Source organism: Varanus komodoensis, unplaced genomic scaffold (assembly GCF_004798865.1).
Source record: "Varanus komodoensis strain SLA01 unplaced genomic scaffold, ASM479886v1 scaffold39, whole genome shotgun sequence".
Taxonomy (NCBI): Eukaryota; Metazoa; Chordata; class Lepidosauria; order Squamata; family Varanidae; genus Varanus; species Varanus komodoensis.
In genome coordinates this window covers 6,746,185-6,771,548 of record NW_025335922.1, presented here as the reverse complement: position 1 = coordinate 6,771,548, position 25,364 = coordinate 6,746,185, and the positions used below count along the sequence as shown (strand labels likewise).

General features: G+C 42.1%; 1 protein-coding gene across 1 annotated transcript; it reads right to left on the bottom strand.

The window, feature by feature from the left end:
* Positions 1-2,660: 2,660 nt before the first annotated feature.
* Positions 2,661-19,775, bottom strand: WASHC3 (WASH complex subunit 3). The gene is made up of 7 exons (XM_044441191.1): positions 19,613-19,775; positions 17,473-17,571; positions 15,824-15,889; positions 15,029-15,160; positions 14,796-14,906; positions 6,583-6,647; positions 2,661-4,899 (listed from the first exon to the last, which is right to left on the bottom strand). The coding sequence occupies exons 1-7, from the start codon at positions 19,661-19,663 to the stop codon at positions 4,815-4,817; spliced, it is 609 nt and encodes a 202-aa protein (XP_044297126.1). The 5' UTR covers positions 19,664-19,775; the 3' UTR covers positions 2,661-4,814.
* Positions 19,776-25,364: the final 5,589 nt, after the last annotated feature.

Below are 25,364 nucleotides of genomic sequence, written 5' to 3'. Positions count from 1 at the left end.
CAAGACTTTATGGGAACTATCCATGGTGCTAACCTCCAGCTCTAAAATTGACTTGGAACACCCTGAATAGCTCCTTATCAAGCTCAAAAGAAAACCTGCAATGGGTGAGGAACCTCAATGAGCTAAGAGTCACCAGCCTCCCTGGCGATGCTCCCACCTAGAATGAGGTGGCCTTGGAGATGACCTCTGCAGGAGAGACTGCCCTGTCACCCCTCTCATCCTGGGGTTGCCCCCTGAATGAAAGATCGGGCAGGGGGACAGGTGAGCTTCCTGCCAAACCTATCTCCCGTGAAGGACCCTCTCCCAAAGAGAGAAATTGGATGTGCAGCTTTTCTAGAGACTGGTCTCTTGCCTTGGGGAGGGCTCAGAGGGAAAGGTGGGGGTGCCTTCTTCAAGGAGCCTGGCCTGCCTGCTGCTTTCCTTCCATGGCATTTGCAAAGTGGAGGGGCAGGGCCAGTGTGGCAGTGCGGGCAGTGCCCACAGGGGAGGCACTCTGCAATGTGGCTCTCTGAAGCTGCTGGGGGAGGGAAGCAGGAAGTTGGTGTGATGTGCCATTGGTATGCTGACAGGATGCAGCGTCTCAGGGGCTGGATGAGTGCCCAGAGATGGCAGTGGGTTGGATCAGGGCCAACAAACTGAAGCTGAATCCTGGTGAGATGGAGGCACTGTCCATGCCTGAGGATTAGATGTATATTCTGTTTTAAATGGTGGTACACCCCCATGAAAAAGGTGTGCAGTGGCACGAATATTCTGGACTGAGCTCTGTCACTTGAGGTCAGTGGCAGAGTGCCTTTAAGCAACTTTGGCAGCTCCATTAGCTATAAGTCATTCCTGGGCAGGGAGAGTCTGGCTACAGTGATCCACACTCTGTAATTTCCCATCTGGATTATTGTAATATATGCATGTGGGGCTGCCCTCACAGCTGGGAACCCAAAAACTGGGAAGAGTGCCTGTCTCTGCACCAGTCTGCCCATGTCCCAAGGGCTTAAGAGACGGCTCTTCTCTGCATGCCGTTGCCAGCAGAGACCTGCTGTGCCGGGATGATGCAGAAGGAGGTTTTGAGATGCCACACACTCTCTGGAATGCCCTGGATTGGTGCTGCTGCTGCTGCTGTCATTTTGGCACCAGGCTAAAATGTATTTCGCCATGCATTTTGAAGTGTTGCCCTGGTTTAATTGTGCTGTCTTTAAGCTTTTGATTTGTTTGCATCATCATATTGTTATTGTAATATGCTATTGATTTTTCCAGGTTTTGTTCCTCTCTGATATCCTAGGAAAAAAGACAAGTCAAAAATCCTTTCAGGGTGCAATTTTATCACCCCCAACATCTCCAGAACATTCTGGAGAAGGAAAAAATGAAGCATTGTCCTCTGTGGGATCCTGATGGTGCCTCAGCCTCTCCTGGCAAGGAAGGAGAAAACATTGAGATGCCAAAATTAGCTGTCTACATATTTTGGAGGGCAAGCAAGGCACCGAGGCAATCCTAACCCCCACGCTTCCCCCACCTTCCTCTGCATGCCCACAATTCTCTGCATTTGGAGGGCTCCAGGAATCCACATTGGATGGTGCACTCTAGAACAGAGCATTTAACAGAAAGCTTTCACTAAATTGCAACGTGACTCGTAGCACCTTACTGCAAATTATCCAGTCATCAGAAAAAGGTCACCCATCTGCCAGCACCTTTGGTATAAAGAATTCCTTCATATTCTAGTAACATCAAATGGGCGTTTTTCATTGCATGAAGAAAGAAACCCAAAGGCCTTATTTCCAAATTTGGTTACCAATGTGCTTGCCATGGTTAAAAGGGGAAAAAACCAAACCAGTAAGCCCAAAGCTTGTGTTGTACCTCTGGGGAAGTCCAGAACACCTCTGCTTAAACTCATTTCCTCCACTGCTGGCTGAAGAGAGATTTAAAAAGGCGCCAAGAGACACAAGTTATATATACCCAGCAGGCATTCTCCAGAGAATCATGGCAGGTTATACATTGCTTTAATCCCCTGCTTCTCTTTTTCCAGGCAAAGAAAGAGATTTCGTAGACATCTTGGAAACACCTGTGGCAACTGGGTGCATTTACCAAGGCATCAGTTCTGATGCAACTTTAGCAGACTTCCAGAAACACATTTTCTTTTCCAACTTTCAGTGGGAAAACTCCTCTAATACCAAGTGGGCATTTTTTATTTGGATCAAGCCATCCTTCCCTTCCTTGTGTGAGGACAGTGAGGAATTCAGAGGCATGAATTAGTTACCATGGTTGTTCTCTTTCATGTTCTCACTCTAGCCAAGTTGGGGAACCTCAAGCTCAGGGGTCAAATCCAGCCTTCCTGGGTTCCTTAGGCAGCCCTACTGCTTCCCTCCGACTTACTGCTTGGTGGTTTCTCCACTTTGGAATGGTGCTTCCCATTCTAAAAAATATTGGAATTTGTTGGCCATCACTATATCCCATGATAGTGAGTTCCATGGTACACAGTTAAACTATGTGATTAAGTGCTTCTTTCTATCGCCTTGAATGAAAATGAAGGCTCCATAATGCAGACCAACCAAAGGTGTACAAAGTTGAAGTACACACACACAGGTGCTCACACAAACATGCACACTCATACAGTATAAGGTTATAAATAGCTGGAAAACATGGATTTTTAAAATAAAAGTGTACTATTGTGATTTTATTGTATTTGCTTTTATTGTAATCCACCTTAAAAGTCATGCTTAGCAGAAAATCAGGCATTTAAAAGAACACACACAAAAATGTGCAAAATATTCAAAATTTAGGTATTTCCCTGAGAACTTTGGTTCTTTGTTTCAAATAAAGTTCATATGGCTGTATTAATAACAAAGATTCACAGTTGACTTATAAAACATAATTTTAATTAGAGGTGCATTTTCCAAATAAACAGGATCAAGTTCAAGTGTTATATGTTATTAGGCAGCATGTTAACAAGTTATTTAACAATTTAACAAGTCATTTAGGGCTGAGAAACAGACACTTAATACTAGTTGCATTTTCCAAGTTAATAAAAGCCTAGACACAGGTTAAACTTTTAGATTTGATGCTTGAAACAAAATGTCTTGACTTATTCTAAAATAGGTCACATTTTCAGACTAGAACGCATGGCTGGAATGTCTTGTCCTAACCAGAAAAATGACAGGAGATTCCTTCTTCACAGCTGCAGCTGTAACTCTCCTGACCAAGATGAGCATGCATTTTTATTATGAGCATACACACTAACCCCCTCAGAGCTGAACTTCAAACTGGACATCTATGTGTAATAATAATTCCAAATGGAGGTTTAGGAGCGCACCAGTGTCAGCTCAGAGCTTTGTCAGTGACGATTACAAAGTAAAGCTGAAAGACATTAGAGAGACAGCTCACACTTCTGTTTTACCCCATGTACACACATGGGGAAGCTATGGTCAATTGCAGCTTCTTCCTAAGTATACATGGAGTTCAACAGTGGTAGTGTACTGTTTCAAGAACTCCTTGGACAATGCTTACAAGCCAAGATTGTCCGTAATCCTGGTTTATCATTTTGTGTGAATACAACCTAGATGTGTACATTTCAAGAATGCTCAGAGTGTATCGTGTGAAGTGGTCCATAGTCAGTTTAAGATCACTGGTGAAATTCTTAAGGTAGTGTTGGATTCAATCTTACAAAACAAGACCAATCCAAAAGAGACCCTTTATTCACTCTTTAACACACTTAAGGGAATTTAAATTTTGATACTGAAGGCTTGTTACATTATGATGGGTCCATTCTTTTTTTTACCAGATCCTTCCCATGAAGCAGTTGATACCTTTTAAAAGAAATAGTCTCCATTTGTATAAAGTGGCTACTCTTTTGAATTTGCCTTTCAAAACAAGGCTGATATCCCCCTTTACATCCCAAGTAAGACATTTTTGCTATTGCATAAAAGTAAGTTTCTTTCACTGTGGTATTTGGAGTACTAGTCTTCTAAGTAACCTGGACCTTTCTTTCGTATGTTTACTGTAATATTTATGAACAAAATTCTAAATGAGAAATCCCACAGAAGTCAGTGAACTCCAATAGGGATCTTGTCAGCTAGGGCAGTGGTACGACATGCCATTTTTTGTGGCTATACAATGTAAAGATTTGCATGCAGCAGGACCCAGATCTCTGAAAAACAGTGAGTGGCAGTGCAGCCTTAAAGTCTTGCTCCTACAGAATGGATGCTCATTGTTTCAAAGAGCCACTGCTCACTTTTCCCTATCCTTGGTCTTTCTTTCTGCCACTTCCTCACATTCCCAGTTCTTAGATCACTGGGATAAATAGAATGTGAGGGTTTTTCCCAAGACAGGAAGATAGTTAGGGTTGATGGTTCTGTTTCAACTCTTAGGGAATGCAATACAAGAAAGAGTATGTCAGCATCAGGTGAACGCTGAACATGCAGCAGGAAGGTGTGCATGGGGGTGATGGAGAATCCAGAGATAAAGAGGTCACTTACAAAGCTTAGTATTGTCTAAAGAATGACCTGGAGTACAGCATTAAATAATCTTTATAAGAAATCCCTCCCACACACACACATTTAACTTCCTTGGACCAATTACTGCTTAAGTCAAGGCTATTGGATCATAACTAAGAATACACCATTATAGTTTTACTTTGGGGCTGACCAGGGCTTCTTCAAAACTCCGTGGAAAACAGTGAGAAGATCCCAGTGCAAAGTAACTAGTTTTTAATGAAGACATCATAAAACTCTATCAGGAAATCCTTCTAATTATGATTTGTACATTAGCACTTATAGAGAATTTTTAAATGGCTTTCAAAAATACACACAAATGCTCTGAGATAGACACCTTCAGTCACTAAAGGAGGATTCACTATCTGAACTTTCTTGTCCATTTGCCTCATCATTCCTTGCAGGTACTGCAGCATCTGGTGTTCTGGAAAGAAAAGGTAAAAAATTACAGCTCTAGGATCCCAAAAGACAGAATGGCTTTGTGTTCAGAATGGAACTACTTCCAGAAGAGTAGCTGCATAGATGCTGTGGGACCGTACAGCTGCGTGGCATGGGCTTTCACGGACAAAAAGATGTGCATGGGATGTTTGTACCCACAAATTGTTGGAGGCACAAAGGCATACTGCATCAGACTGTCTTCTTCACGAAGAAAGAAAACTTCAGAACAATTTGCCTTGGATACAAAATCCAGAAAGACCTGAGTGGGTAAAGAAGGTGAGGTAGAAAGTTCCTAGCTCAAACCTTATTAAACTCACTGGAGAAGGACAATTTTCAGCCTGGAAACCATCAACTGATTGACAGTCAGGGGAAAACAGGATTAGAGAGAATTTAAGGATTAAAGAGAATTTATGTGAACTCTTTGAGTGTTCCAATATTGCCTATTATTAAGGCAAGACTGGTAGGTAGGAATGGAGAACCTTTTTTCTGTTGAAGGCTATGCTTGCTAGGGGGTAATCTGTAGGGGCCTCAAATGCCAAAGTCAAGAGCAGGCAGGGTCAAAGGTAAATGTGAGTGCCCCCTCATCTCTCTCCTCTAATACTTCCTTTTTCTTTGACTTTCAATGGGTCACCGAGGAAGGGACAATTAGCTCTTACCAGAAGTCTGAAATAATTCCTTACAGAGGTGTTCCGGAATGAGGTCAAACAAGGGCCACATAGCCACTGAGTAGAGAGTCTGCTGTTACAAATGCAGAAAGGAGTGTATGTAGGAGCTAGGGGAAAACATGGTGTATTGGTTAAGAGTGTAGGCCTTGAACTCAGGTGAGCCTTAGAACTACTGGATGACTCTGGGCCAGTCACAGATTCTCAGCCCAACCTACCTCACAGGGTTATTGTTGTGAGGTAAAGACTGAAAGGAGGAGAATTATGCAAGCCACAATGAGTTCATTGAAAGGAAGAAAGGTGGCACAGAAATATAACAATAAATACATTTAGGAATGCTCTCTGTGTGTGGGAGACAGGAGTCTAGATTTGTGGATAAACTTTTGTAAAGGTTATACAGTTACATTAAAGCTGTGAACGCTGATTTAGGATCCTGGTATCTTAACTCAAAACATCTCTGCTAAAATATTTGATTATCCCACCATGGACTGTGAAAATCCCTGGGGTTGGCAACTAAGTGTCCCCTAGACACTCTTCCTGCCAAATCCCCCATCTTTCTTAATTTTGTTTATTTATAATTTTAAAGAATTTTAGCTTTGTTTTTTTTAATGTTCAACAGCTGCAAAACAGATCTCCCCAGCAGGCCTCTAAGCTCCATGTGGGCCCAGAGCATTCTTCAGAGGAAAGGGAAAAAAGTGGCATGGTTGCATGCCAGAACTGTTGCTTTCCAGAAGAAAATGGAAGAAAGTTTGGAAAAAAGTTACTTTTCCCAGCAACTCAAACCTTCACCTGGACGGGCCCTATAATATCACACTTCCCCAAAACCTGTAACAGGTACATCTTAATTGTTCTTACAAGGTCGCAAGTTTTTCAGATCACATTCCTCTGAAGCTTTGACATGACCCAGAGATGTGCTTTCCTCCCCCACTGCAAGTGCCATCTCCATCAAATCTCCATATACAAGCTTGAACATATACTGTTCAAGCGAAACAGACTTTTTGGCTTACTCAAGAAGATCTGGGTTTAATCCTTCAGAAATCATTTTGTTTCTTATTGCCATTACAGGAACACCCTGCGGAGAGGGAGAAAACAATCATTAAAAACCTTGAACAGTGCTAAATAAAAGTGCTCTACCATATTCCCAGTGTTTATTGAAGAAAACAATAAAAAGCTTTGAATCAAGAAGCATATTTTGTTCACTGAATAGCATTAGGATGACTGAAAATATTCTTTTTCCTGTCACTGCCTCTACTGCAGCAGGGGAAGATAGGAGATACAGAGAAAATAAGTTACATTTTTGAGTAAGTCTGGTTTAATTTGGAGCCTATACCTAGAATATCCTTCTCTTTAAAAAATTAAAAAGCCCAAATGACTAGATAAAGAAGCTGTAATATGTGTCTACCATGCCTTCCTCCCCGGCCCCCCAATATTGGTGCAAGTCACTCATCACTATAGCGCAAGTCATTCCTCATTCTTTTCCAGGCACTACCAAGACCCAGTGCTCTGTGTGGGCTGAAGTTAAGTCATCATTGTAAAAGTAGTGCTGATTGGTTCCTCCACTGTGATTGTCTTGCCAAAGAAAACAAGTGAATGGAGACAAGAAAACAAGTCATCAACACAGGGAAAATAGGTCAATGGTAGATTGAAGCGCAGATCTGCACGTATGGCATTGCTTTTACCAGTGCCCACCCAGCTGAGATGCAGAAACAGGTCTTGTATATACAGGAAAGCAATCAAGCCCTGGATCATTTGGACATTCAAAAGAACTAAGAGTCATGTTGGATCAGACTGAAACCCTAATCTAACCACAGCAGCTAATCTCACCATTCGGCCCCACAGTGGCCAAGCAGCCACTTCAGCAGAAAGCCTCGGAATACGAGTGCAGTAACACTGTCCTGCTTGCGTTCCCCGGCAACTAGTATTCCAAGGAATCATGACATGGACACCCAGGACACACCTGGGACAAGCAGGCACATACTTCATGATCATCTGTCTGTAGTATCCAGGCCATTAGGTGCAAAGAGACTTTTTTATAAAGTAACATTGCAATATCTTTCTGAAATATGAAAAAGCACAGCAGAAGCTGCAGCAGCATCAAAGCCACTGTAAAGGTAGGCAAGGGTTAGATCCACTAAAAAATGGATTTTCTATTTATCCCAGTTTCAAGATTCCCAAATCCTTACATGTAGAGGTGGCGCCATAACCCTTTTAAGTTTCTCAACAGCCTAACTCCAACCCACCCAGATCCAGAGACAGAATAGAAAACCCTTCTGATTGGACTCTTGCTGTCCTTGGCAGAAAATTCAGTGAAGAGCCACCTTTTACCAAGATCTCAAGTACAGATGTCAGCCTCCTAAATTTGTGCATTTTTTTGAAACTTTGGAAATTAAGAAGAGGAAGACCAATTATGAGATGGATTGACTTCTTAAAGGAAGCTTCAGTCTTATGTTTACAAGAGCTGAGCAGGGCTGGGAAGGACCTGGAGCACATTCATTCAGGTCAACCTGATGCCATATAGCAACCTGGAGACATCCTGATGCCACATAGCAAGAACATAAATCTTTGTGATCTATTTTTAATAATTTAGCTTAATTAATCTTGCAGTAGGTAAGTATCTACATGTGGGGTGTTGCTAAGTCATTCTCCTTCAGCCCCTGTGACAGTTTCTTGGTAAAGGAGCCTTACCTCAAGAAGATTTTCTGCATTTAAACAGTACAAGACCCAGAATTTAACAAAAACTGCTCATAATGGAGGGTGTTGGCCAACTGTATTCACACAGAGGAGAAACTTCTTTCCCAGCAGGCTGTCCCACAGTTTGTAGGCCATTCTCCCCAAAAGAATCAAATAACCTCCCTTCCTATTTTCCTGCAGGATACCCAAGAGCAATACCAAGTCCAAACTCTCTGCTAGGGATGTTCCAAAAGACTCTGCCCCTGCGTTTCTGCTGCCGAGGCTCAAGAGGAACACGTTCTTTTGCCATAATTGATGCAAAAGGTCAAAAGGAAAAAGAAATATGTCCAATTCTGACTTCTACTGGAGGTCTGAAAAGGACATGAGGGGCCTCAACATCTAAATGAACAGTGGTGTGTGGTTGGTTTTGGCATGGAACAAATGTACTTTGGCCAAGGTAAGTAGAAGCCTTTAAAACGGCGAAGGGAGCCATGACTGGTGTTTCAGAGCCATGCGTCTGTACCAGTGTCGCTGAAGAAAGTGGAGAGCACAGTCAAGGCTGGCAAAGCAGTGGCCACGCTAACGGAGTGATGAATATTTTCCTGCACGCATCTCTATTTGGGGCAGTCCCCCCATATAAAACTGGCTATCTCCAATACAAACAATTAAACCTCGCGGTTTCATAAAAGGAATCTGCAGAGATGCTATTGCTGGGAGTCACACACATCTTTTATGACTGGGAGGTACCATGCGCAATATGGAAAATATATGAGGGCTGGAAGCGGGGGAGGACTTATTATCTGGATGCCCTGCATCTTACACTGGGAAAATACATTACAAATATTAAAAATAGAAGGCAAGATTTAGCCATGGAACAGAACCACTGTAGCTAGAAAAGGGCCCATGAGATCACAATAGAGATGCACACTTTTAGAGAAAGATTTCCATATAGGGAAGCTTCCCATTTCAGAAATCTCTACTGAACAATATCCCAAATCATGCCATCTTATAAACAACCAGGTAGACACATGTATTGACCTGGGAGTGAAGTCCACATCATGTTTTTCACTAGGAAATATACATATAATAAATCTATGTTGCCATGGCTAAATGGATGTTTACCAAACCAAGTAAGTAGGCATGTTTATTTGTGCAGATAAGAAAGAACTTCTGCATTAGCAGCAGGTTGAGACCTTTCTATCTACCCTGCTCAGTCAGAAGCTGGCATTCTTGAACAGTGATGGTGTGAGGAAGGAAAACGCACTCATACAGTTCTTGGTGGACTCAACTGAACAGTCCCATGTTTCAGGACTGAGGATGGGCAGATGATTGCAGCCTCATGCTGGCCAGAGGTGGCAACCTCTTGAGCCAACTGAACTCAGGATTTTTTATGTGATGCAATGAAGCAATAACCTCAAAGTTTCTTTGTTCCATGTGTCAGGTTACTGATAAAGAACACTGTTCAAGTTCTTTACAGAACCATAAGGTTTAACAATGACCTGGAGAGAAACAAGTTGCTTTCCTTGGGAAGTATCTAAATCAGCATGAGTGCTAACATAAATTATGCTGTGCTGGTGTAAGAAAATTCTAATGCAATGCCATGAAATTTAGCTGGTATGATGGGATTCCATGGGAACTCTGTTCTATTTTACTGTTTCTGTAGTACTCTATATTATATATTATCATTGCTATTGCATTGCTTCTAAAATTGTATTTTAAATGTTATTTTAATTTTTGTATGAAAACTGCTTAGGAATTTTTAAATATTTAGAGTTTAGAAATACAAATAAATAAATACAAATAGATAAATATTTATTTGCTAGACGCCCCTTATGCTCGTTCATGGGTGAGTAACACACAGCCCACAAAAATGTCCCCTGGATCTTACAAAGCTGCCCACCCCTGCACCAGCACAGTGCCCCTTTAGGTCACTGCTTGTGTCGATTTGACTTCTGTCCATAAACTACAAATAAAGTAGGAAGCCTCTGATACCATGTGGTGTAATCCAGTTGTTTTCACACTGTGTGTCCTCACTCCACATTAGTTCAACAAAAGATTCCAGGCACACATTTTGTACAGGTGGTGCAGATGTCCTCCGCCTCACCACAGCCACACCCATATACCATCCCCTATAACACACCCCAAATTGCTCTGCAAGTGGGACACTGCTGGAGCAGATCACTAATGGTGGACAAGATGTCTTTCAGCTGAAAGTAGCTTCTGATGTCACAAGAAACACAAATTAAGAAATTGTTACTGGCATAGTCAAAAGGGCACTTAACCACCAGTTTCAGCACAACGTTCAACTAAGCCTGACTGATTCTAGTCCAGTGAGTATTTCTTCCCATTTCAGAGCTTTCAACAACTGCAAAGCTTAAAGAAATCTTTAGAAGTTACTATCCAGGCTTCGAGTCGAGAAAGTATCATGGGAAGTATGAAGCAAGAAATGGGTAAGATGAAACCCACACCTACATACCTATGCTTTGATACAGTAGAGATTTCTATTTGCCAAAAAACTGTATATATCACACATATGACAATAAAATGATTTATAAGCAAATAAAAACATGGGTTGTATCATATAACTAATGCAAGAAGAATTTTAAGATCATTTCCTAGGGGCCTATAAATGGTGAGCTTACAGTTTTATGAAATAGGTAAAGTTGTCCCAAATGGAAGATAATTTACTTCCAGATCCACCTTTAAATTGGAGAGTCGCAGCATCCCCTCTCAATTTAAAACAGAAAGCTTATCTGTCTTCAGGCTCAGTGCTGGCTTGGTTATTGCTACAGATGGCTCTTTGGTTCATATTTGCTTCACTTATTGAGGTTTACATTTGAACCTGTCACACCCACTGAAGCAATTTGCTTTCCATGGATTTTTGCCATTGTGAATATTGCTTCAGACTTTATAGTGGGGCTGTCTAATTCCTTGGCTATCAAGCCAGAAAATATTTGTCTCCTTAGTGGCCAAGCTGCAGCTCCCAATCTGTATGCAACAAGCAACACATGTGCAAAGGAATGGAGAAATCTGCCCTAAATCTCGCTTCAAGATTCTCCAATTTACACTGTAGAGGAACAGTGGGAAATCTGTAGGTTAAAACATTTGGAGGGCCACAGCTCCCAGGATCCTTCACTACTATGGTAGCTAGGGCTTATGAAATGTGTAGGTGAAAATATCTGGAGGGTCACATGTTGCCTGCTCCTCTTATACAGGCTACACTCCAATGCAGGGTTAGTTGCAGTTGAAATCAAGAGCTTTAACTCTTGTGGACTGAGGCCATGCAGCTCCACTGCATCTGAAGAAATGCACTGATTCATTAGGGGCAAAGTCTGGTCATCTGGAACCCATGGGAAGTGTTATCTATATAAAAGGCATGTGGGGGAAACAGAAAGCATGATGACCTCATCAGCATGAAAGTCATGAGTTCTCGGAGAGAAGTGCTTCAAACAGAGAAACAGAGAAAGAAGTGAGAATAATTACACGGTTGGTTTCCCAAGTTTCTGTGTTATTTCAAAAAGTAAATCTACTTTTTTAAGTTCATGAGTAATGAAAACCTGAAGACGTAAGTGTCTCACTGACAGGAAAACCCACATTAGAAAAGCAGAAAGATGGAGCCTGTAGCTCTGTGACTGAGTATATGCCCTGTAAGCCAAAGGTTCGTTCCCTGCCATCTCTAGCTAAAGAAGGATCAGGTAGCAGAGGGTAACTGGGTTTGGACAACATAACAACCCAGAGCAGAGTGTGGGTTGTTGTTCTTGGACCATGGGCTATTGTTGAAACATGGCTTGTCACAAACCTAGCTGTGATTACAAGCTGTGGTTTGTTAATGTCAAACAACCCATGGTGAGAGCCTATGCTTTGTTGTTGGATTGTGAACTGTGGGTTGTTTTGAGGTTAAAAGCCCATGTTTTGTTAGCATGGCCAGGTATAGATAACACAATAGCATATTTTTCAACAACAACAACCACTGAGTGCAGCTTTTTTGTATTGTCTGAACACAGCTGATGTGAGAGACTGCTGCCAGAGTAAGGGATACAGGGCTAAACAAACAGTCTCATCTACTATGAAGCAGCTTCCACTCCTAAAAGAGAGATTCAAGTCACAAAAGGCTCTCTCCACACCCTTTTTTACACTTAAAAGGGGAAGAACAGTTCCATTCTTCATACAGCAACTGCATTTCCCTGATACAACTATGCTTCTGCCAGGATCTGTGCTGCTCTGGGGTTTCATTTGGTGGCCAGAACCACAACACCCACCTCAATATTCACAGGACTGGTTCCAGGTCCTGCTGCAGCTCTCAGCCTCCTAATACCTGTACCCTCCTCTGTTACAGGCCATTCCTGGTTCTTAACCCTAGGCTTGCTCACGATCACATCTGTGTCTTGCCCTGAGACATACTCGTGGTTCCTGACCTTGTCCTGTTCTGTAAGTTTGCCTTGGACCTTGCTATTGGCCTTTGGACTCAGCACTACTTGTGTTTTTCTGCCCATACCCTGGTTTCTAACATTCTCATAGTAAATACAGAACATGATAAGCAGCTGGACATCCTTCAAGCCTCACATACATGTACCTGGGAGCCCTAACTGGAATGGTGCATCTGCAACAAAGTCAGCAAGGTCAATTGTCAGAAATAATGTGAGCAGTAGTCCAAAACATGTAGAAGGGACCAGGTTATGGAAGGCTGCCATGGACTGCTACTTTTCTATTCTTGCACTTAATATTCTCTATCAACTTAAAAGCAGTGCATACAAATACAAGTTAGCTGTATCTCCCAACAATCCAGTCACTGAAGAGGAAGATTGAACTAAGTTTGAAGGCACCTCCATGAAATGGGGATTCCATGAACAGAACCATATGCATTATAGAAAACTGTCAGCGGAGTGTTCTCTCTTCAGCCACTTCAATCTTTCCAAGTCCAATAGTAATTATCCAGTGCCATTCAATGCCAGTACACCTACTCCAGATTCACAGGAAAATGTCTGAGCCAACAAAGAGGCCTAGTGGAATATACTAACAACCACCCTGAATTTGAATGCTTTGTATTAAAGGCTGACTCAACGATAATGGCTGGACTTGAACAAGCCAATTAAGCTGCTAGTTCCATTTTAATTTCAGGAAGGCTGCACATCATGGTCCAAAGGAATGACATGCCAATTGTTGGTTAAAAATAAGCCCAACTTGCATGGTACAAAGGCAAAGGCACCTCTTAGGAAAATGTGTGAAGACTTATTTCCACTTTATTCTCCAGCAAAGGAAAAAATGGGCATGTGCCTTCTCCTGGCTCCACCAAATGTCTTGGTGGAATAAGCCTGAATTGCTTCTCAGACAGCCATTATTTTCCTGCTGACTTTAATCCACTGAAATTCAGAATGCCTTTACTTTGCATTTCCAGGAAAAGTAGGAGTGGCACATTCTTGCACATTTTATTATCATAACAACCCACAAAACAATTGCGTCCATATTATCTGTAGTGGTACTTTTACACAGAAAGCTCAGGGCAGCCTTCCCACCCTCTGAAGAAGCTGACTTATTTGTGCCCCTATTTAGGGCTATGCAAATGCTTTGACTGCGGGAGGACAGAAAACACATAAGATGCAGCATTTTAGGACTCAAGTTACAAATCTTAGCTTTTAAGCAGACTCTACCTCCACAACCCCCTCCCCCTCATGCCTAGTCCTCATGGTCAGGATGATATGCTTGGAAGTGCATATGGAATGCTTACTAAGATTTTCGGAGTCAAATAAAGTGATTGAATAAGAGTGGCTAGAACAGAACTTCAGGCCTGGACAGAGAATCTTTAATTTCATGAAAGGAATGAAACTTCTCATATCTGCATCAGTTTCAGCATCAGGGGTCAGGAGTTGCTAGAGAAACAATTCTGGGTTCTCTCCAAGCTAGCCTGTTTTCTAAGGAGCATGTCTGCTATTATGTGTTTAAAGCAGAAGCCTCCTGTATGTGGTACAACATCCACAATGCAACTGATGTAGCAGGACATTAGGAAACAATCCAAAGCAAGAGCAGCATAACTGATCTTCAAAGGGCTCATAACAAATGAATCTTGTTCCCATCAACTGGAGCATGGTCCCATAAAACACAGTAAACTCTGGAGATACGTCAACACATTAAACAGGGCAGCTCAGGGATGCTCAGCCATTAATTATGGGTGACTGGAATAATCCTTACAGGGGAATATCTACATTCAGAATACAATGAAAATAGACTATTTCCAGATATGAGAAATATGCTTTAGAACAGTTTGTTGTGGAAAGGACAGGAGGCCAAGCCTAACTATGCAGAATAGTTTTCTGAACTGCTTGACAACAGTGACTTCAACACTATCAAATTTTACATGCATGCAAATGGACAAACGTCTAGGAAGTCCATTTGCAGCATATGATACATGAAGAGAAAGTTGATCAAATGCCAGAGGACTAGATAAGAGGACACTGAAGGGCCCGTCAGGACAGCTGCCTGGGAAGATAGTTTTGCTACAGAAACACACTCAACATTTAGTGCTTGTGACAAAGCCTGAACAAAATTGGCTTACCACATGAACCATTTTGAGATATCTGGCATAGCGTGGATCCTTTGCTACAGTGGTGACGTTTTCTGGGGTTCCTTCAGCCTTATGTTGCCCCACTTCATGTACACTGCCCTGCTGCAACCAGAAACATTTTCTGTTAGTCTTTAAACACATGTAGATGTTGTGTGTTTTAGAGAGGCTAACCCACGAAAACCATAGTCAAGAAACATGGATTCCTCCTTCATAGTAGTATTTACCTCTGAATGAGGTGATACATTTGTTGACTGTGGATCTATTGAAGCTTGTGAGACAGAGCCATTCATAACACTGTTGTTGCTGGTACCAGATACTTCAAATTTGACATCTTCGAGACCAGGTATAGATGACAACTGAAAATGGAGAACATCAAACAGAGGAATCATTTTCACAGTGTAAAAACTGACCTTTGAGCAGGGCTGGTCCAAGGCACGTCACTGCTTGAGGCAGTAACAAAATGCCTGACCCTCATTCCATAGAGAATCCAACTAGCCAGGCAGCTGAATTTAATTTCCACCACCTTGAGGGCAGCAGGCTAGTTTTGGGGACAGAGGGCAAGCTCTGTCTTTGAAGAGAGAAGAGCGGCTACTGAGGGCAGGAGGGACAGCTGGAGAGTTGCCACTGCTGTCCATCCCTGAACATCTGCTGCCTGAGGCAACTGCCTCACTTTGCCTAAAGGATGGGTCAGCCCTGACTTTTAGCTGCTTACTCAGCATCTAGCCCACATTTTCTTTCAGCAATGCTTCAGAATATACAGTTACATTAACAAAGTGATAGTCGCTCCACCCTTGCCTGCACTCCACTATTCACCTCTGTTTTGCCCTTATCACAGATATCCAATTTCCCATCTGCTTTTATTTACATTCTGTCATTCTGGGGGAAAAAAACCCCCATTCATTTCTGTCTGGAGACAAGTATAGCTCTGATGAAAACTATGCTTTGTGAATTACACAGGCAAGACCTTTTAAGTATGCTGAAGACTACCAGTAATGAGAAGGAATGTATGACCCACAAACCTTTGCATCCAGAATATTGAGTGTAGTTTCAATTTGCTGAATTCGCAGGGAAAGTGCTGACAATTTCTAGGAAAGAAGGAAGTGAAATATTATTCAATACTTACTCATTGTCAAATCTTTGCTACACCCTTCTGGCCCAGTAAATCCACCCCCTACCCCAGCATACTTATTGCCTCAGTCCTTTGGAGAATGATGCAGCACATCACAGAATGATACGCCAAGACTTGTTACACAGATGGCCTGAAGTACCTCATGATATAACACTGGTTACTGTGAGGGTGGTTGCTACAGGTACACACTGCAGAGAAGCCTAACAAATAGCAATCAGCTCACAAAAATAATAGCTTAACCATCCCAAATGGATCAGGATTGCCACTTGTGGCCTAAAAAAAGGGAGAAAAGGCTGATTTTTGTGAGAATGGTATTCTGAAAGCAATTCCTTCTTACCACAGGCAAATCAAGAAAATATCTATGTACAAGTCTAAGGCAAAGAGTTTCTTTCCAATTGTTACATAATGGTACAGGCAGGTACACAAAGGCAGCGGCACTGCAGGAACGGAACCTTAACAACTATGGAACTGAGTATCCTGAACAGCCACACTCTAAGACCTGCTACAAGGCAATTGTGTTCTTAGCTCTTAATATCACTAATGAATCTATCAGTTAAGACAGGAGTGAGGAACCACAGACTTGGAAGCCTAATCTGGCTCCCTGATATGTCCTGAAAAGCCATGCCCCTTTCCCTCAACTACCAGGTACTTTCCTGGCTTTTGTGCAGCTTTCCCCTTATTCTAAGGAAGTTGAAATGCTGAGATCAAAGGATTAGTTACCGGTCAGAGAAGATCTAAGTGAATATATGCTGGTATTTCTGGGTTTTGGCCCTGCACCTTCGGCTTTGCCCACAAATGGACTGTACTGTATGAATGCTTTTCCAAAATGACCCTTGGATGAAGGAGGACCTGCACACCTGAACTAGAGCTTCTCACAGCCCTACTTATAATTGCTAATCGGGACTGAAGGAAAGAGATGGAGCTAATCTGACAGAAGATCTAGTGAAATAGCAGAATGCTCCAGGTTTACTTTGCAATCAAATATCATCTAAGGTTTCTTTTAAAATGCTAGCCTATTTGTCAAAAGCTAAGAACCATCGGAACTGATACAGTATTTAGCTAATTGTTGCCATATGCAACCAGCCTTGGTTAGTGTGTTGGCTGGCAGATCTGCAGCATTCTCACTGCTCCTGGCACAGTAATGCATTCTTGCCAGGCTCACTGAGCCAGGAACTTTAACACCCTGAGAAACATGCCATTCAGCTAACATAATGAGGGTGGGGGATGGGACAGATGTCAACAGGGCCTTTTAAAAAAAGTGGTTTTATCTCTATCTATTTCTTTATAGATGTCTTTGTCATCCAGAATGGATGCTGTTTAAGAAACATAATTGCACGGAGACATTTAAAGCTGTCAATATTTTTTTTAATTGACCAATGTATTCAAGGTTGTTTATATATTGGAAAACATTGACGGTGCTCTTTTTGCTTCTCTGCTGTACTCTTCTCCCAGCTTCTCCCTGTACTCTTCTGCATTCTCTCTATCTACCCTTGGAGCAGATCTGAGACAATCTTGGCTTTAGCCTAGGTACATACATACCTCTTCACAAACAGTGGAAAATCGGTTAAGGAACTGAATGGTGTGAACCACATACTGGTTTAGAAATGCCACTGTTCTTTTCTGCTGGATGGCTGGAACCTACATTGAACAAAACACAACCATGCATAATATTCAGTATAATGTCTAAATGCTTCTGCCCTGTAGCTTCACGTGCAGCCTATGCATATTTAGGCAGTCCTATGAAGTCCTAAATTCCAGGGATTCCCCAGGTAGCCATGTCAGGTGTTCTGGGCTTTCTTCTGAGAAAACAGGCATTGCATTCCACCTTTACTCTTTTGTCTGCAGTCATTCACAGCATTCAGGTACATCTGCATGGCTCCTCCCAGAAGACAGTGCTTTTGAGGCTTTCCCCATTCAAAGAACCCCTGAGCCATTGCCTTGTTCGGCAAGGAAACCCTGCTTGTGTGACTGCTATGGAAGATTGCAGGACACATTTGGATGGCAAACAGCCTCATACAGGAGTACTGCTATATTACAAGGAATGAGTAGCAAATATTTCCTTTATTGATCTCACTGAAGTATTCTTAATAAGATTGCAAGAAACCCTGGGGTCTATTACATTTTTATCTGACTCATCCTTCCAAAAGCGCATAATAGGCTGCGGGAGGAGAATTGGCTTATGAACCTAGCAAGCTTCATAGCAGAGTGGGGGTAAGAACCCGAGTCAGCCTAGTCTAATACTAAGTGCATCACACCTGCTCTTTCTGGATTTCCCAGAGAAATCACTGACTCAGAGAATCAGATATTTACAATGTAAAAAATCTGAAAAACTGAGCTCATGCTGTTCCACCTATTTTGATCTATTTTCTAAACCAGCTCTGTAACATGATTATTTCAGTTCTCCCATACACACTGGAACTTTGGCTATTCTAAATCAGTTACCAAACCTTTATTAAACTGTTCTGGAACAAAACCAGAACTGAACCTGAGCCAGAGCAAAAATAAACAAACAAAATTAACAGTTTAACTACAGGGCAAGAACAGCTGATAGGATGAAGTTTTCAAAAAGTATGTTTTAGCCACAATAGTCTTAAATAAAGATCACCAGATGAGATAAACCTGACATAGGAATAGGGGGCAGACTTTAAGGTGGAAAAGAAGTAAAGGCAGGAGGAGCAAACAACCAACTCAGAGACATGCTTATGAAAAATGACCTGAACACGCCGTCATTATTTGTTTTTTGGCACCAGGCTAAGACCTTTTTATTTAAAAAATATTTTAATAATGTTTAATATCTATAGGTTTTAATTGTGCAGCCAGGGTGTTTCCAGATTTTAATTGTTATTTGTATTATGTTTATTTATGTGAGGCTATAAGCGATAGGACAGCATACAAAAACTCTAAATAAATAAATAAAATAAATTTGTACAGATTGTTTAGAAGCCTTCCAGGCATTTATGTTTAGGTTAAACAGGCTATGGTTAAGGCCTGTTAAAGAGCTGGTTAGAGCTCAATTCTATGTATGTTTACACAGGGAAAAGGCCTACAACACTGAGGTTCTCTACTCTGGATAGCTAGCTAATGAATGTTGGGAATAGTGGGCTTTTTTACCTGTCTAAACATGCATAGGACTGGGCACTTAACTGGCTTTTAAAGGAACATATCAGATGTTTGCAGCGGAAAACGCTTCCAACTTAAATGAAGGGCTTTAGAAGGCCATTTTACATGCAACTACTGGAAACCTTTGCATATCTCTTCAAAAGTAAGCCCCATTAAATTCAGGGAGGTAAGTATTCCTAATCTGCAATTCTAAGCTATTTCCTAGATTCACCCGAAGCCACCTCCACAAAAATAAATAAAATCCTTTCCAGTTGGCCTCTCCCCACCGACTAGGCTTCCTAGTCTTTCTACGGGAGACTTCACCTGCTGAATGTCTGCCTGTCAAAGATCCAGGAATCCTGTAAGGGAGTGTGCTAAGCCAGACCCCGCCTGACACAGCTCAGCTGCTCCCCGCAAACGCTTAACAGCCGAGCGGGCCACGGCGAGAGCGCCTGCAGAGGCCGCCTCCGCCTTTGCTCTGCTCTCGCTTCCCTGGTCCGAGTGCGACGGGCGCGGGGACGGCCACAGGCCTCGGAGAGCAACGCCTGGAGGGAGGCCAAGAACCTGAAGCCTCCCATACCTTGGTCAGGTCGATGCCCGAGCCTACGAGGGGCAACCCGTCCTCATCCATCCCCGGCGGCCGCCCACAGGCTCCGACAGAAGAGGACTAGCAACAGGAATCGCCTATCGGGCCCTCAGCAACCTCTCCCCCTCCGCTGTCCATCGCGACCTTTTCGCAGGAAGCGATTCCAGCTCCCGCCCCTTCACGGCGGAGAAGCCCGACAACCAAATCGTGAGACCAGAGGCTCCCGCCCGCCGGGCCGCGTTGCATCACGGGACCTGTAGTTTGAACATTCGGAAGGCCTTTTCAGCGTGGTCGCTCAGGATCATAAGAAGGGGGGAGGGTGTGGGATTGTCAGATGAAAATTTTAGAAATTATTACCTTTCGAATTAGAAATACGGTACATTTCAGCATACAGCAGAATTCTGTGACCAGGTGATCCGACCGCCTTGGTCAGCCTGCTGTCTAGTTGCAGTTTGATAGGGCCATTTCAAGTCCAGCTCATCCGTCTGATGATTACTTTTTACCGGGTTTGTACTGGACAGAACTCCAAAACAGAGGACACTTTCAATCTGGACATTTTCCTGGAAACCTCAGATAGACTGTCCTCTGTAAAAATATGATAAATGGCCATCCTGACACAAAAAGGGAAGCTTTTTTAAAAGGGGAAGCTTGGCACTCCTGATGAACAAGTTTATTGGGTAAAAAGTGACCCTAAATTAAATATAGAAATTACTATTCTAAAGGAGGCAACTTTTGCTATGGTAAGCAGTACATGAATCGACTAAATATTTATTTATTTATTATTATTTATTTAGAGAACTTCTATGCTGCCCCATTCGCCGAAGCCTCGGGGCGGCTCGCAATCATAAATAAATAACATAGTATAAAACAGTATAATTTAACAGTATAATTTAAGTTGCCCTGGCCAAAGAATAAAATAAATAAATAATATTAATTAAAATAACATTTGAATAAAAAGGTCTTTGCCTGGCGCCGTAAAACAAATAATGACGGCGCCAGGCGGACCTCTCTGGGGAATGCATTCCATAGATTGGGCGCCACCGCAAAGAAAGCCCTCCTCCGAGTACTTACCCTCCTAATTTCCTTCACGGAGGGTTCCCGGAGAAGGGCCTCTCCTGCTGATCTCAAGGGGCGGGTGGGCATATATGGACTCCTTCAGGTAACCAGCGCTCCTTCAGGTAACCAGGACCCAAGCCGTTAAGGGCTTTATAGGTCATCACCAACACCTTGAATTGGGCCCGGACTTCAATGGGGAGCCAGTGAAGCTGACGGAGGACTGGAGTCACGTGAACATAACGCCCAGTCCCCGTCAGCAGCCTGGCAGCTCTATTTTGAACCAATTGAAGTATCCGGACCGTCTTCAAGGGCAGCCCCATAACAACCTTACTTTCCCCAGACCTTTCAGCAGAAATCAGAAAAGAACAAGGAATTCCCCTTGTCTCTACAGCCTGGGATAGTTCTGTTGGTGCTCCCGTCTACTGAAGGTGCTTCATTCCTTCCAAAGTTTTCAAAGCTGCTTTGTAATAAAGCAGGCTCTTCCTCACAGAATTCTTCTTCAAAGGAGTATTTTGTCTTTTATCTTCTGTATAGTGCTTCTGCCTATTGCTTGCACATCTTTACTGTAGCTTGATCTGACAGCTTGTTCACTTTTTGGCTTTTCAACATTCCTAATCTTGGTTTGTATTTCCCATTGATTTCATGGACCTTCTGGAAGAAGTCTCTTGTTTTCTCTCTTTTGCTGTTTTGTTCCATCTCTTTGCACTGGCCATTATAATAGCCCTTTTGGTTTCTTCTGTAGTGATCACTGAAAAGTTGTATTCAGGATTTGACTTTCTGTCACCCTTTGAGTTTGTTTCTAGCATGTCGTCCTTCAGTCATCCATCTAGGCCATTTCTTTCTTTTTTGCTACAGGTTTTTTTTTTTTTTTTTTTTTTGCATCCTTCCCTAAGAATGGGCTCTGGTTTCATGCCAGAGGCCCTCTGCCCGATGGTCAGTTGAGTTCAGTAATGCAAATCTGTCCTTTATGTGGACTACAAATTCCTCAAGAATTTTATTTAAGTTGTATGTTGACACTATGCTTCTATTAGTCATCTTTTCCAGCTTTACTCTGATTTTTGCTATTAATAGTTCATGGTGACTACTTCTGCAATCTGCTCTTGTTTTAACAGTGAGAATAGAGCTTCTCTATCTTCTATTTTCAGTAAGCTAGTCTATTTTATTTCTGCAATGGCCATGTGTACACTCATCTGATCAGCTGCCTCAATTATGTATAAAAATGATATAACTAACCAGCAAGTGAAATAGTAAGAAAAAGCTGGACCCAAGCAATTTCTAGACATAATGTCACCTGGTCTTCCATAAAGGCAACAATTTTACCAACATGAACAGCTGACTAGGTGAGAAAGCAGTCCCTCCATGCTTCTCATGAATGTTCTTAGGATGTTCAAAACATATTCCAGCAAATATACCGAGGAAGAGATATGAATAAGAAATTCCATATGATGTTATCATACAGGACAAGCAAATTGAGTATAGGATTGCAAGTATACTTAATTACCTGGGAGTAAGACCTATTGAACAGAGTGAAACAAACTTGTGTGTGTAAATATGTAGTGAATACTTTTGAGGGGGACTTGGTTTACATGCAGAGATGTTTCGCACTAATCTTGTTAGGTACATACATCCTTAACTTTCAAGAGAAGTAGAGGAGTTCTGGTGGAAGACCATATGCAATGTATTTCTGTACAGGATGACAAATCTGGATTAAAGATAGAATTGGGCTCCCAATTAGCTTAGTGAAGGGTAGAGAGAGATATGGTGTTGAGGACTGGCCAGGTAAAGGGAAGGTGGCCCAGAGAGCTAAAAGTTGTGTCATGTTCTGGTCCTCCTCTGCCCATGGGTTTGATGGTTGTCATGTCAGCCTGTCCTTTTATCTGGATGCTGCTTGTAAATGCCAGATCAATGTAGAATAAAACCTCCCCTCACCCACTATCTAATTTATTGCATTTACTAGGAGTTGGACTCCAGAATTAACAGTAGTTGAATCCTTGGAACTATCCAGAGCACAGTCTGGTTCAGTTTTATTGAATGAGCTTCAGTTGGTACAGCTTGAGGATGTGGACAAGGTGCTTGGACAGGTTTGTGTAACCACATCTGTACTGGACCCTTCCCCTTCTGGCTTGCAAATGGAAAACTGGACCAGGATGGTTATCTTAAAAAGGCAGTGGTGAGACCTCTCAAGAAACCCTCCCTTGACCCAGTTAATTTGAACAACTACAGGCCAGTAGCAAATATTTCTTTCCTTGGCAAGATTCGAAAGAGAATGGTTGCCAGTCAGCTCCAGGCATTCTTGGATGAAAATGATTGTCTGGATCCATTTCAGTCAGTGTTCCGGCCTGGTTTTGGCATGTAAACAGCCTTGGTCGCCCTGCATGATGACCTATGCTGTGAATGAGATGGGGTGTGTGGCTCTGTTGCTACTGTTGGACCTCGCAGTGGCTTTCAATACCATCAACCATGGTTTCGTTCTGGAGGACTGCTGAGATGGAGGGTGGGGACTGCAGTGGTTCTGCTCCTACTTAGCGGGCTGTCATGAGAAGATGGTGCTTGGGGAATATTGCTTAGTTCCGTGGATTCTCCAGTTCCTCAAGAATCCATTCTGTCCTCCATGTTATTTAACAGCTACACGAAGCTCCTGAGTGGGGTCATCCAGAGTTTTGGAATGTGTTATCAATGTGCAAATGACAAGCAGCTATTTCTTCTTTAGATTACTCTACATGGGGCTACCTTGAAGATGGATCAGAAGCTATAGTTGGCGCAACATAGGAGATCTGAACATATAAGACCAGTTCTGGTCTGCTTGTATTGGCTGCCTGTATGCATCTGGTCCCAATTTGAGTCCAGTCTTAACCTATAAAGCCCTACACAGCTTGGGAATACATCCTGAAGTGCCTCTCCCAACCCCATTCTACCCCAACACTACACTCAACATCTAGGGACTTCCTCTGGGTGCCAAACCCTCAAGAGGCTTAGATGGTAGCAACTAGGTGGAGGGCTTTTTCTGTGGTGGCTCCCCATCTTCAGAATAACTTTCCTGCTGTGGCCTGTCTGGTGCCAAATTTGCATCTTTTCAGCACTAGGTTAAACCAGCCCTCTTTGTGGAGGCCTTCAAAGACCACCCTGGTCATTCAGATGCCTCTCTTATTCTTGGGCAGGTCTTTTTATTGTCTCTTAATGCTTTTATACTATTTTAAATTACTTTCATTCTTAATATTTTTATCTATTACATTTTATTTCAAAGGGAGCCCTCTTTGAAAGAGGTTAGGAGACAGAGTACTCAGAGAACTTTCTCTGTGGTGGCGCCCCGACTAGGGACCTAGAGAGGTCCGGCCTGGCACCGTCATTATGTGCTTTTCAGCATCAGGTCAAGACCTTTTTATTTAACCAATATTTTAAAGTTAATTAATTTTAATGATACATTTATTTAAATCATTTTAACCATGTTATTTTATACTCAGTTGTGGTGTAGCCAATTTATTTATTTTAGGATTGGTGGAGTTTTAATGTTTGTAAACCACCCAGAGAGCCCTCTGGACTATTGGGGTGGTAAATAAATGCAATAATAAATAAATAAATAAATAAATAGTTTTTATACTTTAAACTGCCCAGAGAGCTTCAGCTATAGGCAGCATTGAAATAAATAGCTTGAATTGGAAAAATTCTAGCCTTATTCTGTATGGCAGAGGCATCCCACGCAGGAAATAAATTCCCTCTCCCAATCCTATGCAACAGCCTATTGATAATTGTTTTAGTCAGTTTTATTGCATAAGATCTTACAATTTTACTGAAAAAGGCAAACACAATCTGAACAAGCCAATCAAATCAGTTCATCATCTTAGGACCTAATAATTATGCCCAGGAGGTATGCCCAACACATAGCATTAACTTCAATGCATACCATCTCTGTTATATGATAGCATCTTTAATCTCTGTTAGACAACCTCTGTTAGACAACCATCCACATTCTAGCTCAACAGCAAATGACAAAAAACATAAAAACTATGCAGAACCTGTCACAGATGATATGATTGTTGGGTCCCATTGCATATAAAAAGATGCCACTGTGAAATACTATGAATGTGGTCAAGTTGTAAAATGCTTTGGTTCAACAGCATATGTACTTGAATCCTGTCTCCTAATTATCTTATTAAATGCTTCTCTGATCAATTTATTCTTGTATTCCTAATCTACTTTTTCTCTTGCAGTTATGATACGGCAGTGGGCCTGCTCACACAGCTGTCCTGGCGTTTGTTTCTGCTCTTTGCTCACGGTGCTGTGGTGCTTATGGACTAATTTGTATAAAGATCCCAGCTGTCAATTACCTAATAAAGAGTAAAAAGCAGTACCAAAAGGGAGTGGGAACAATATCAGCCCCTTAGCAATGTAATTCTTTGGCTTTGAAGCATTGAATTGACAGCACCCTGCCATTTCAGCCCTTTCTGAATCCCCCAGAAAGGAGAGATAATAACTCTTTTTCAGAGCACTCACTGCTATGGTTATTTCATGTCTGGAACAGGCTATATATTAAGCAGTCACTAATATTATCGTTTCATTTCCTTGCATAAATCAACAATTCATTAAGTCCTGTTCAATCTTTATTTTTCATGATATATTTGGTTGTGAAGGATAGAGGTTTACGCACTGATAGATGGGTGTGATTCAGTGTTTGATTAAATGAAATTGCCCA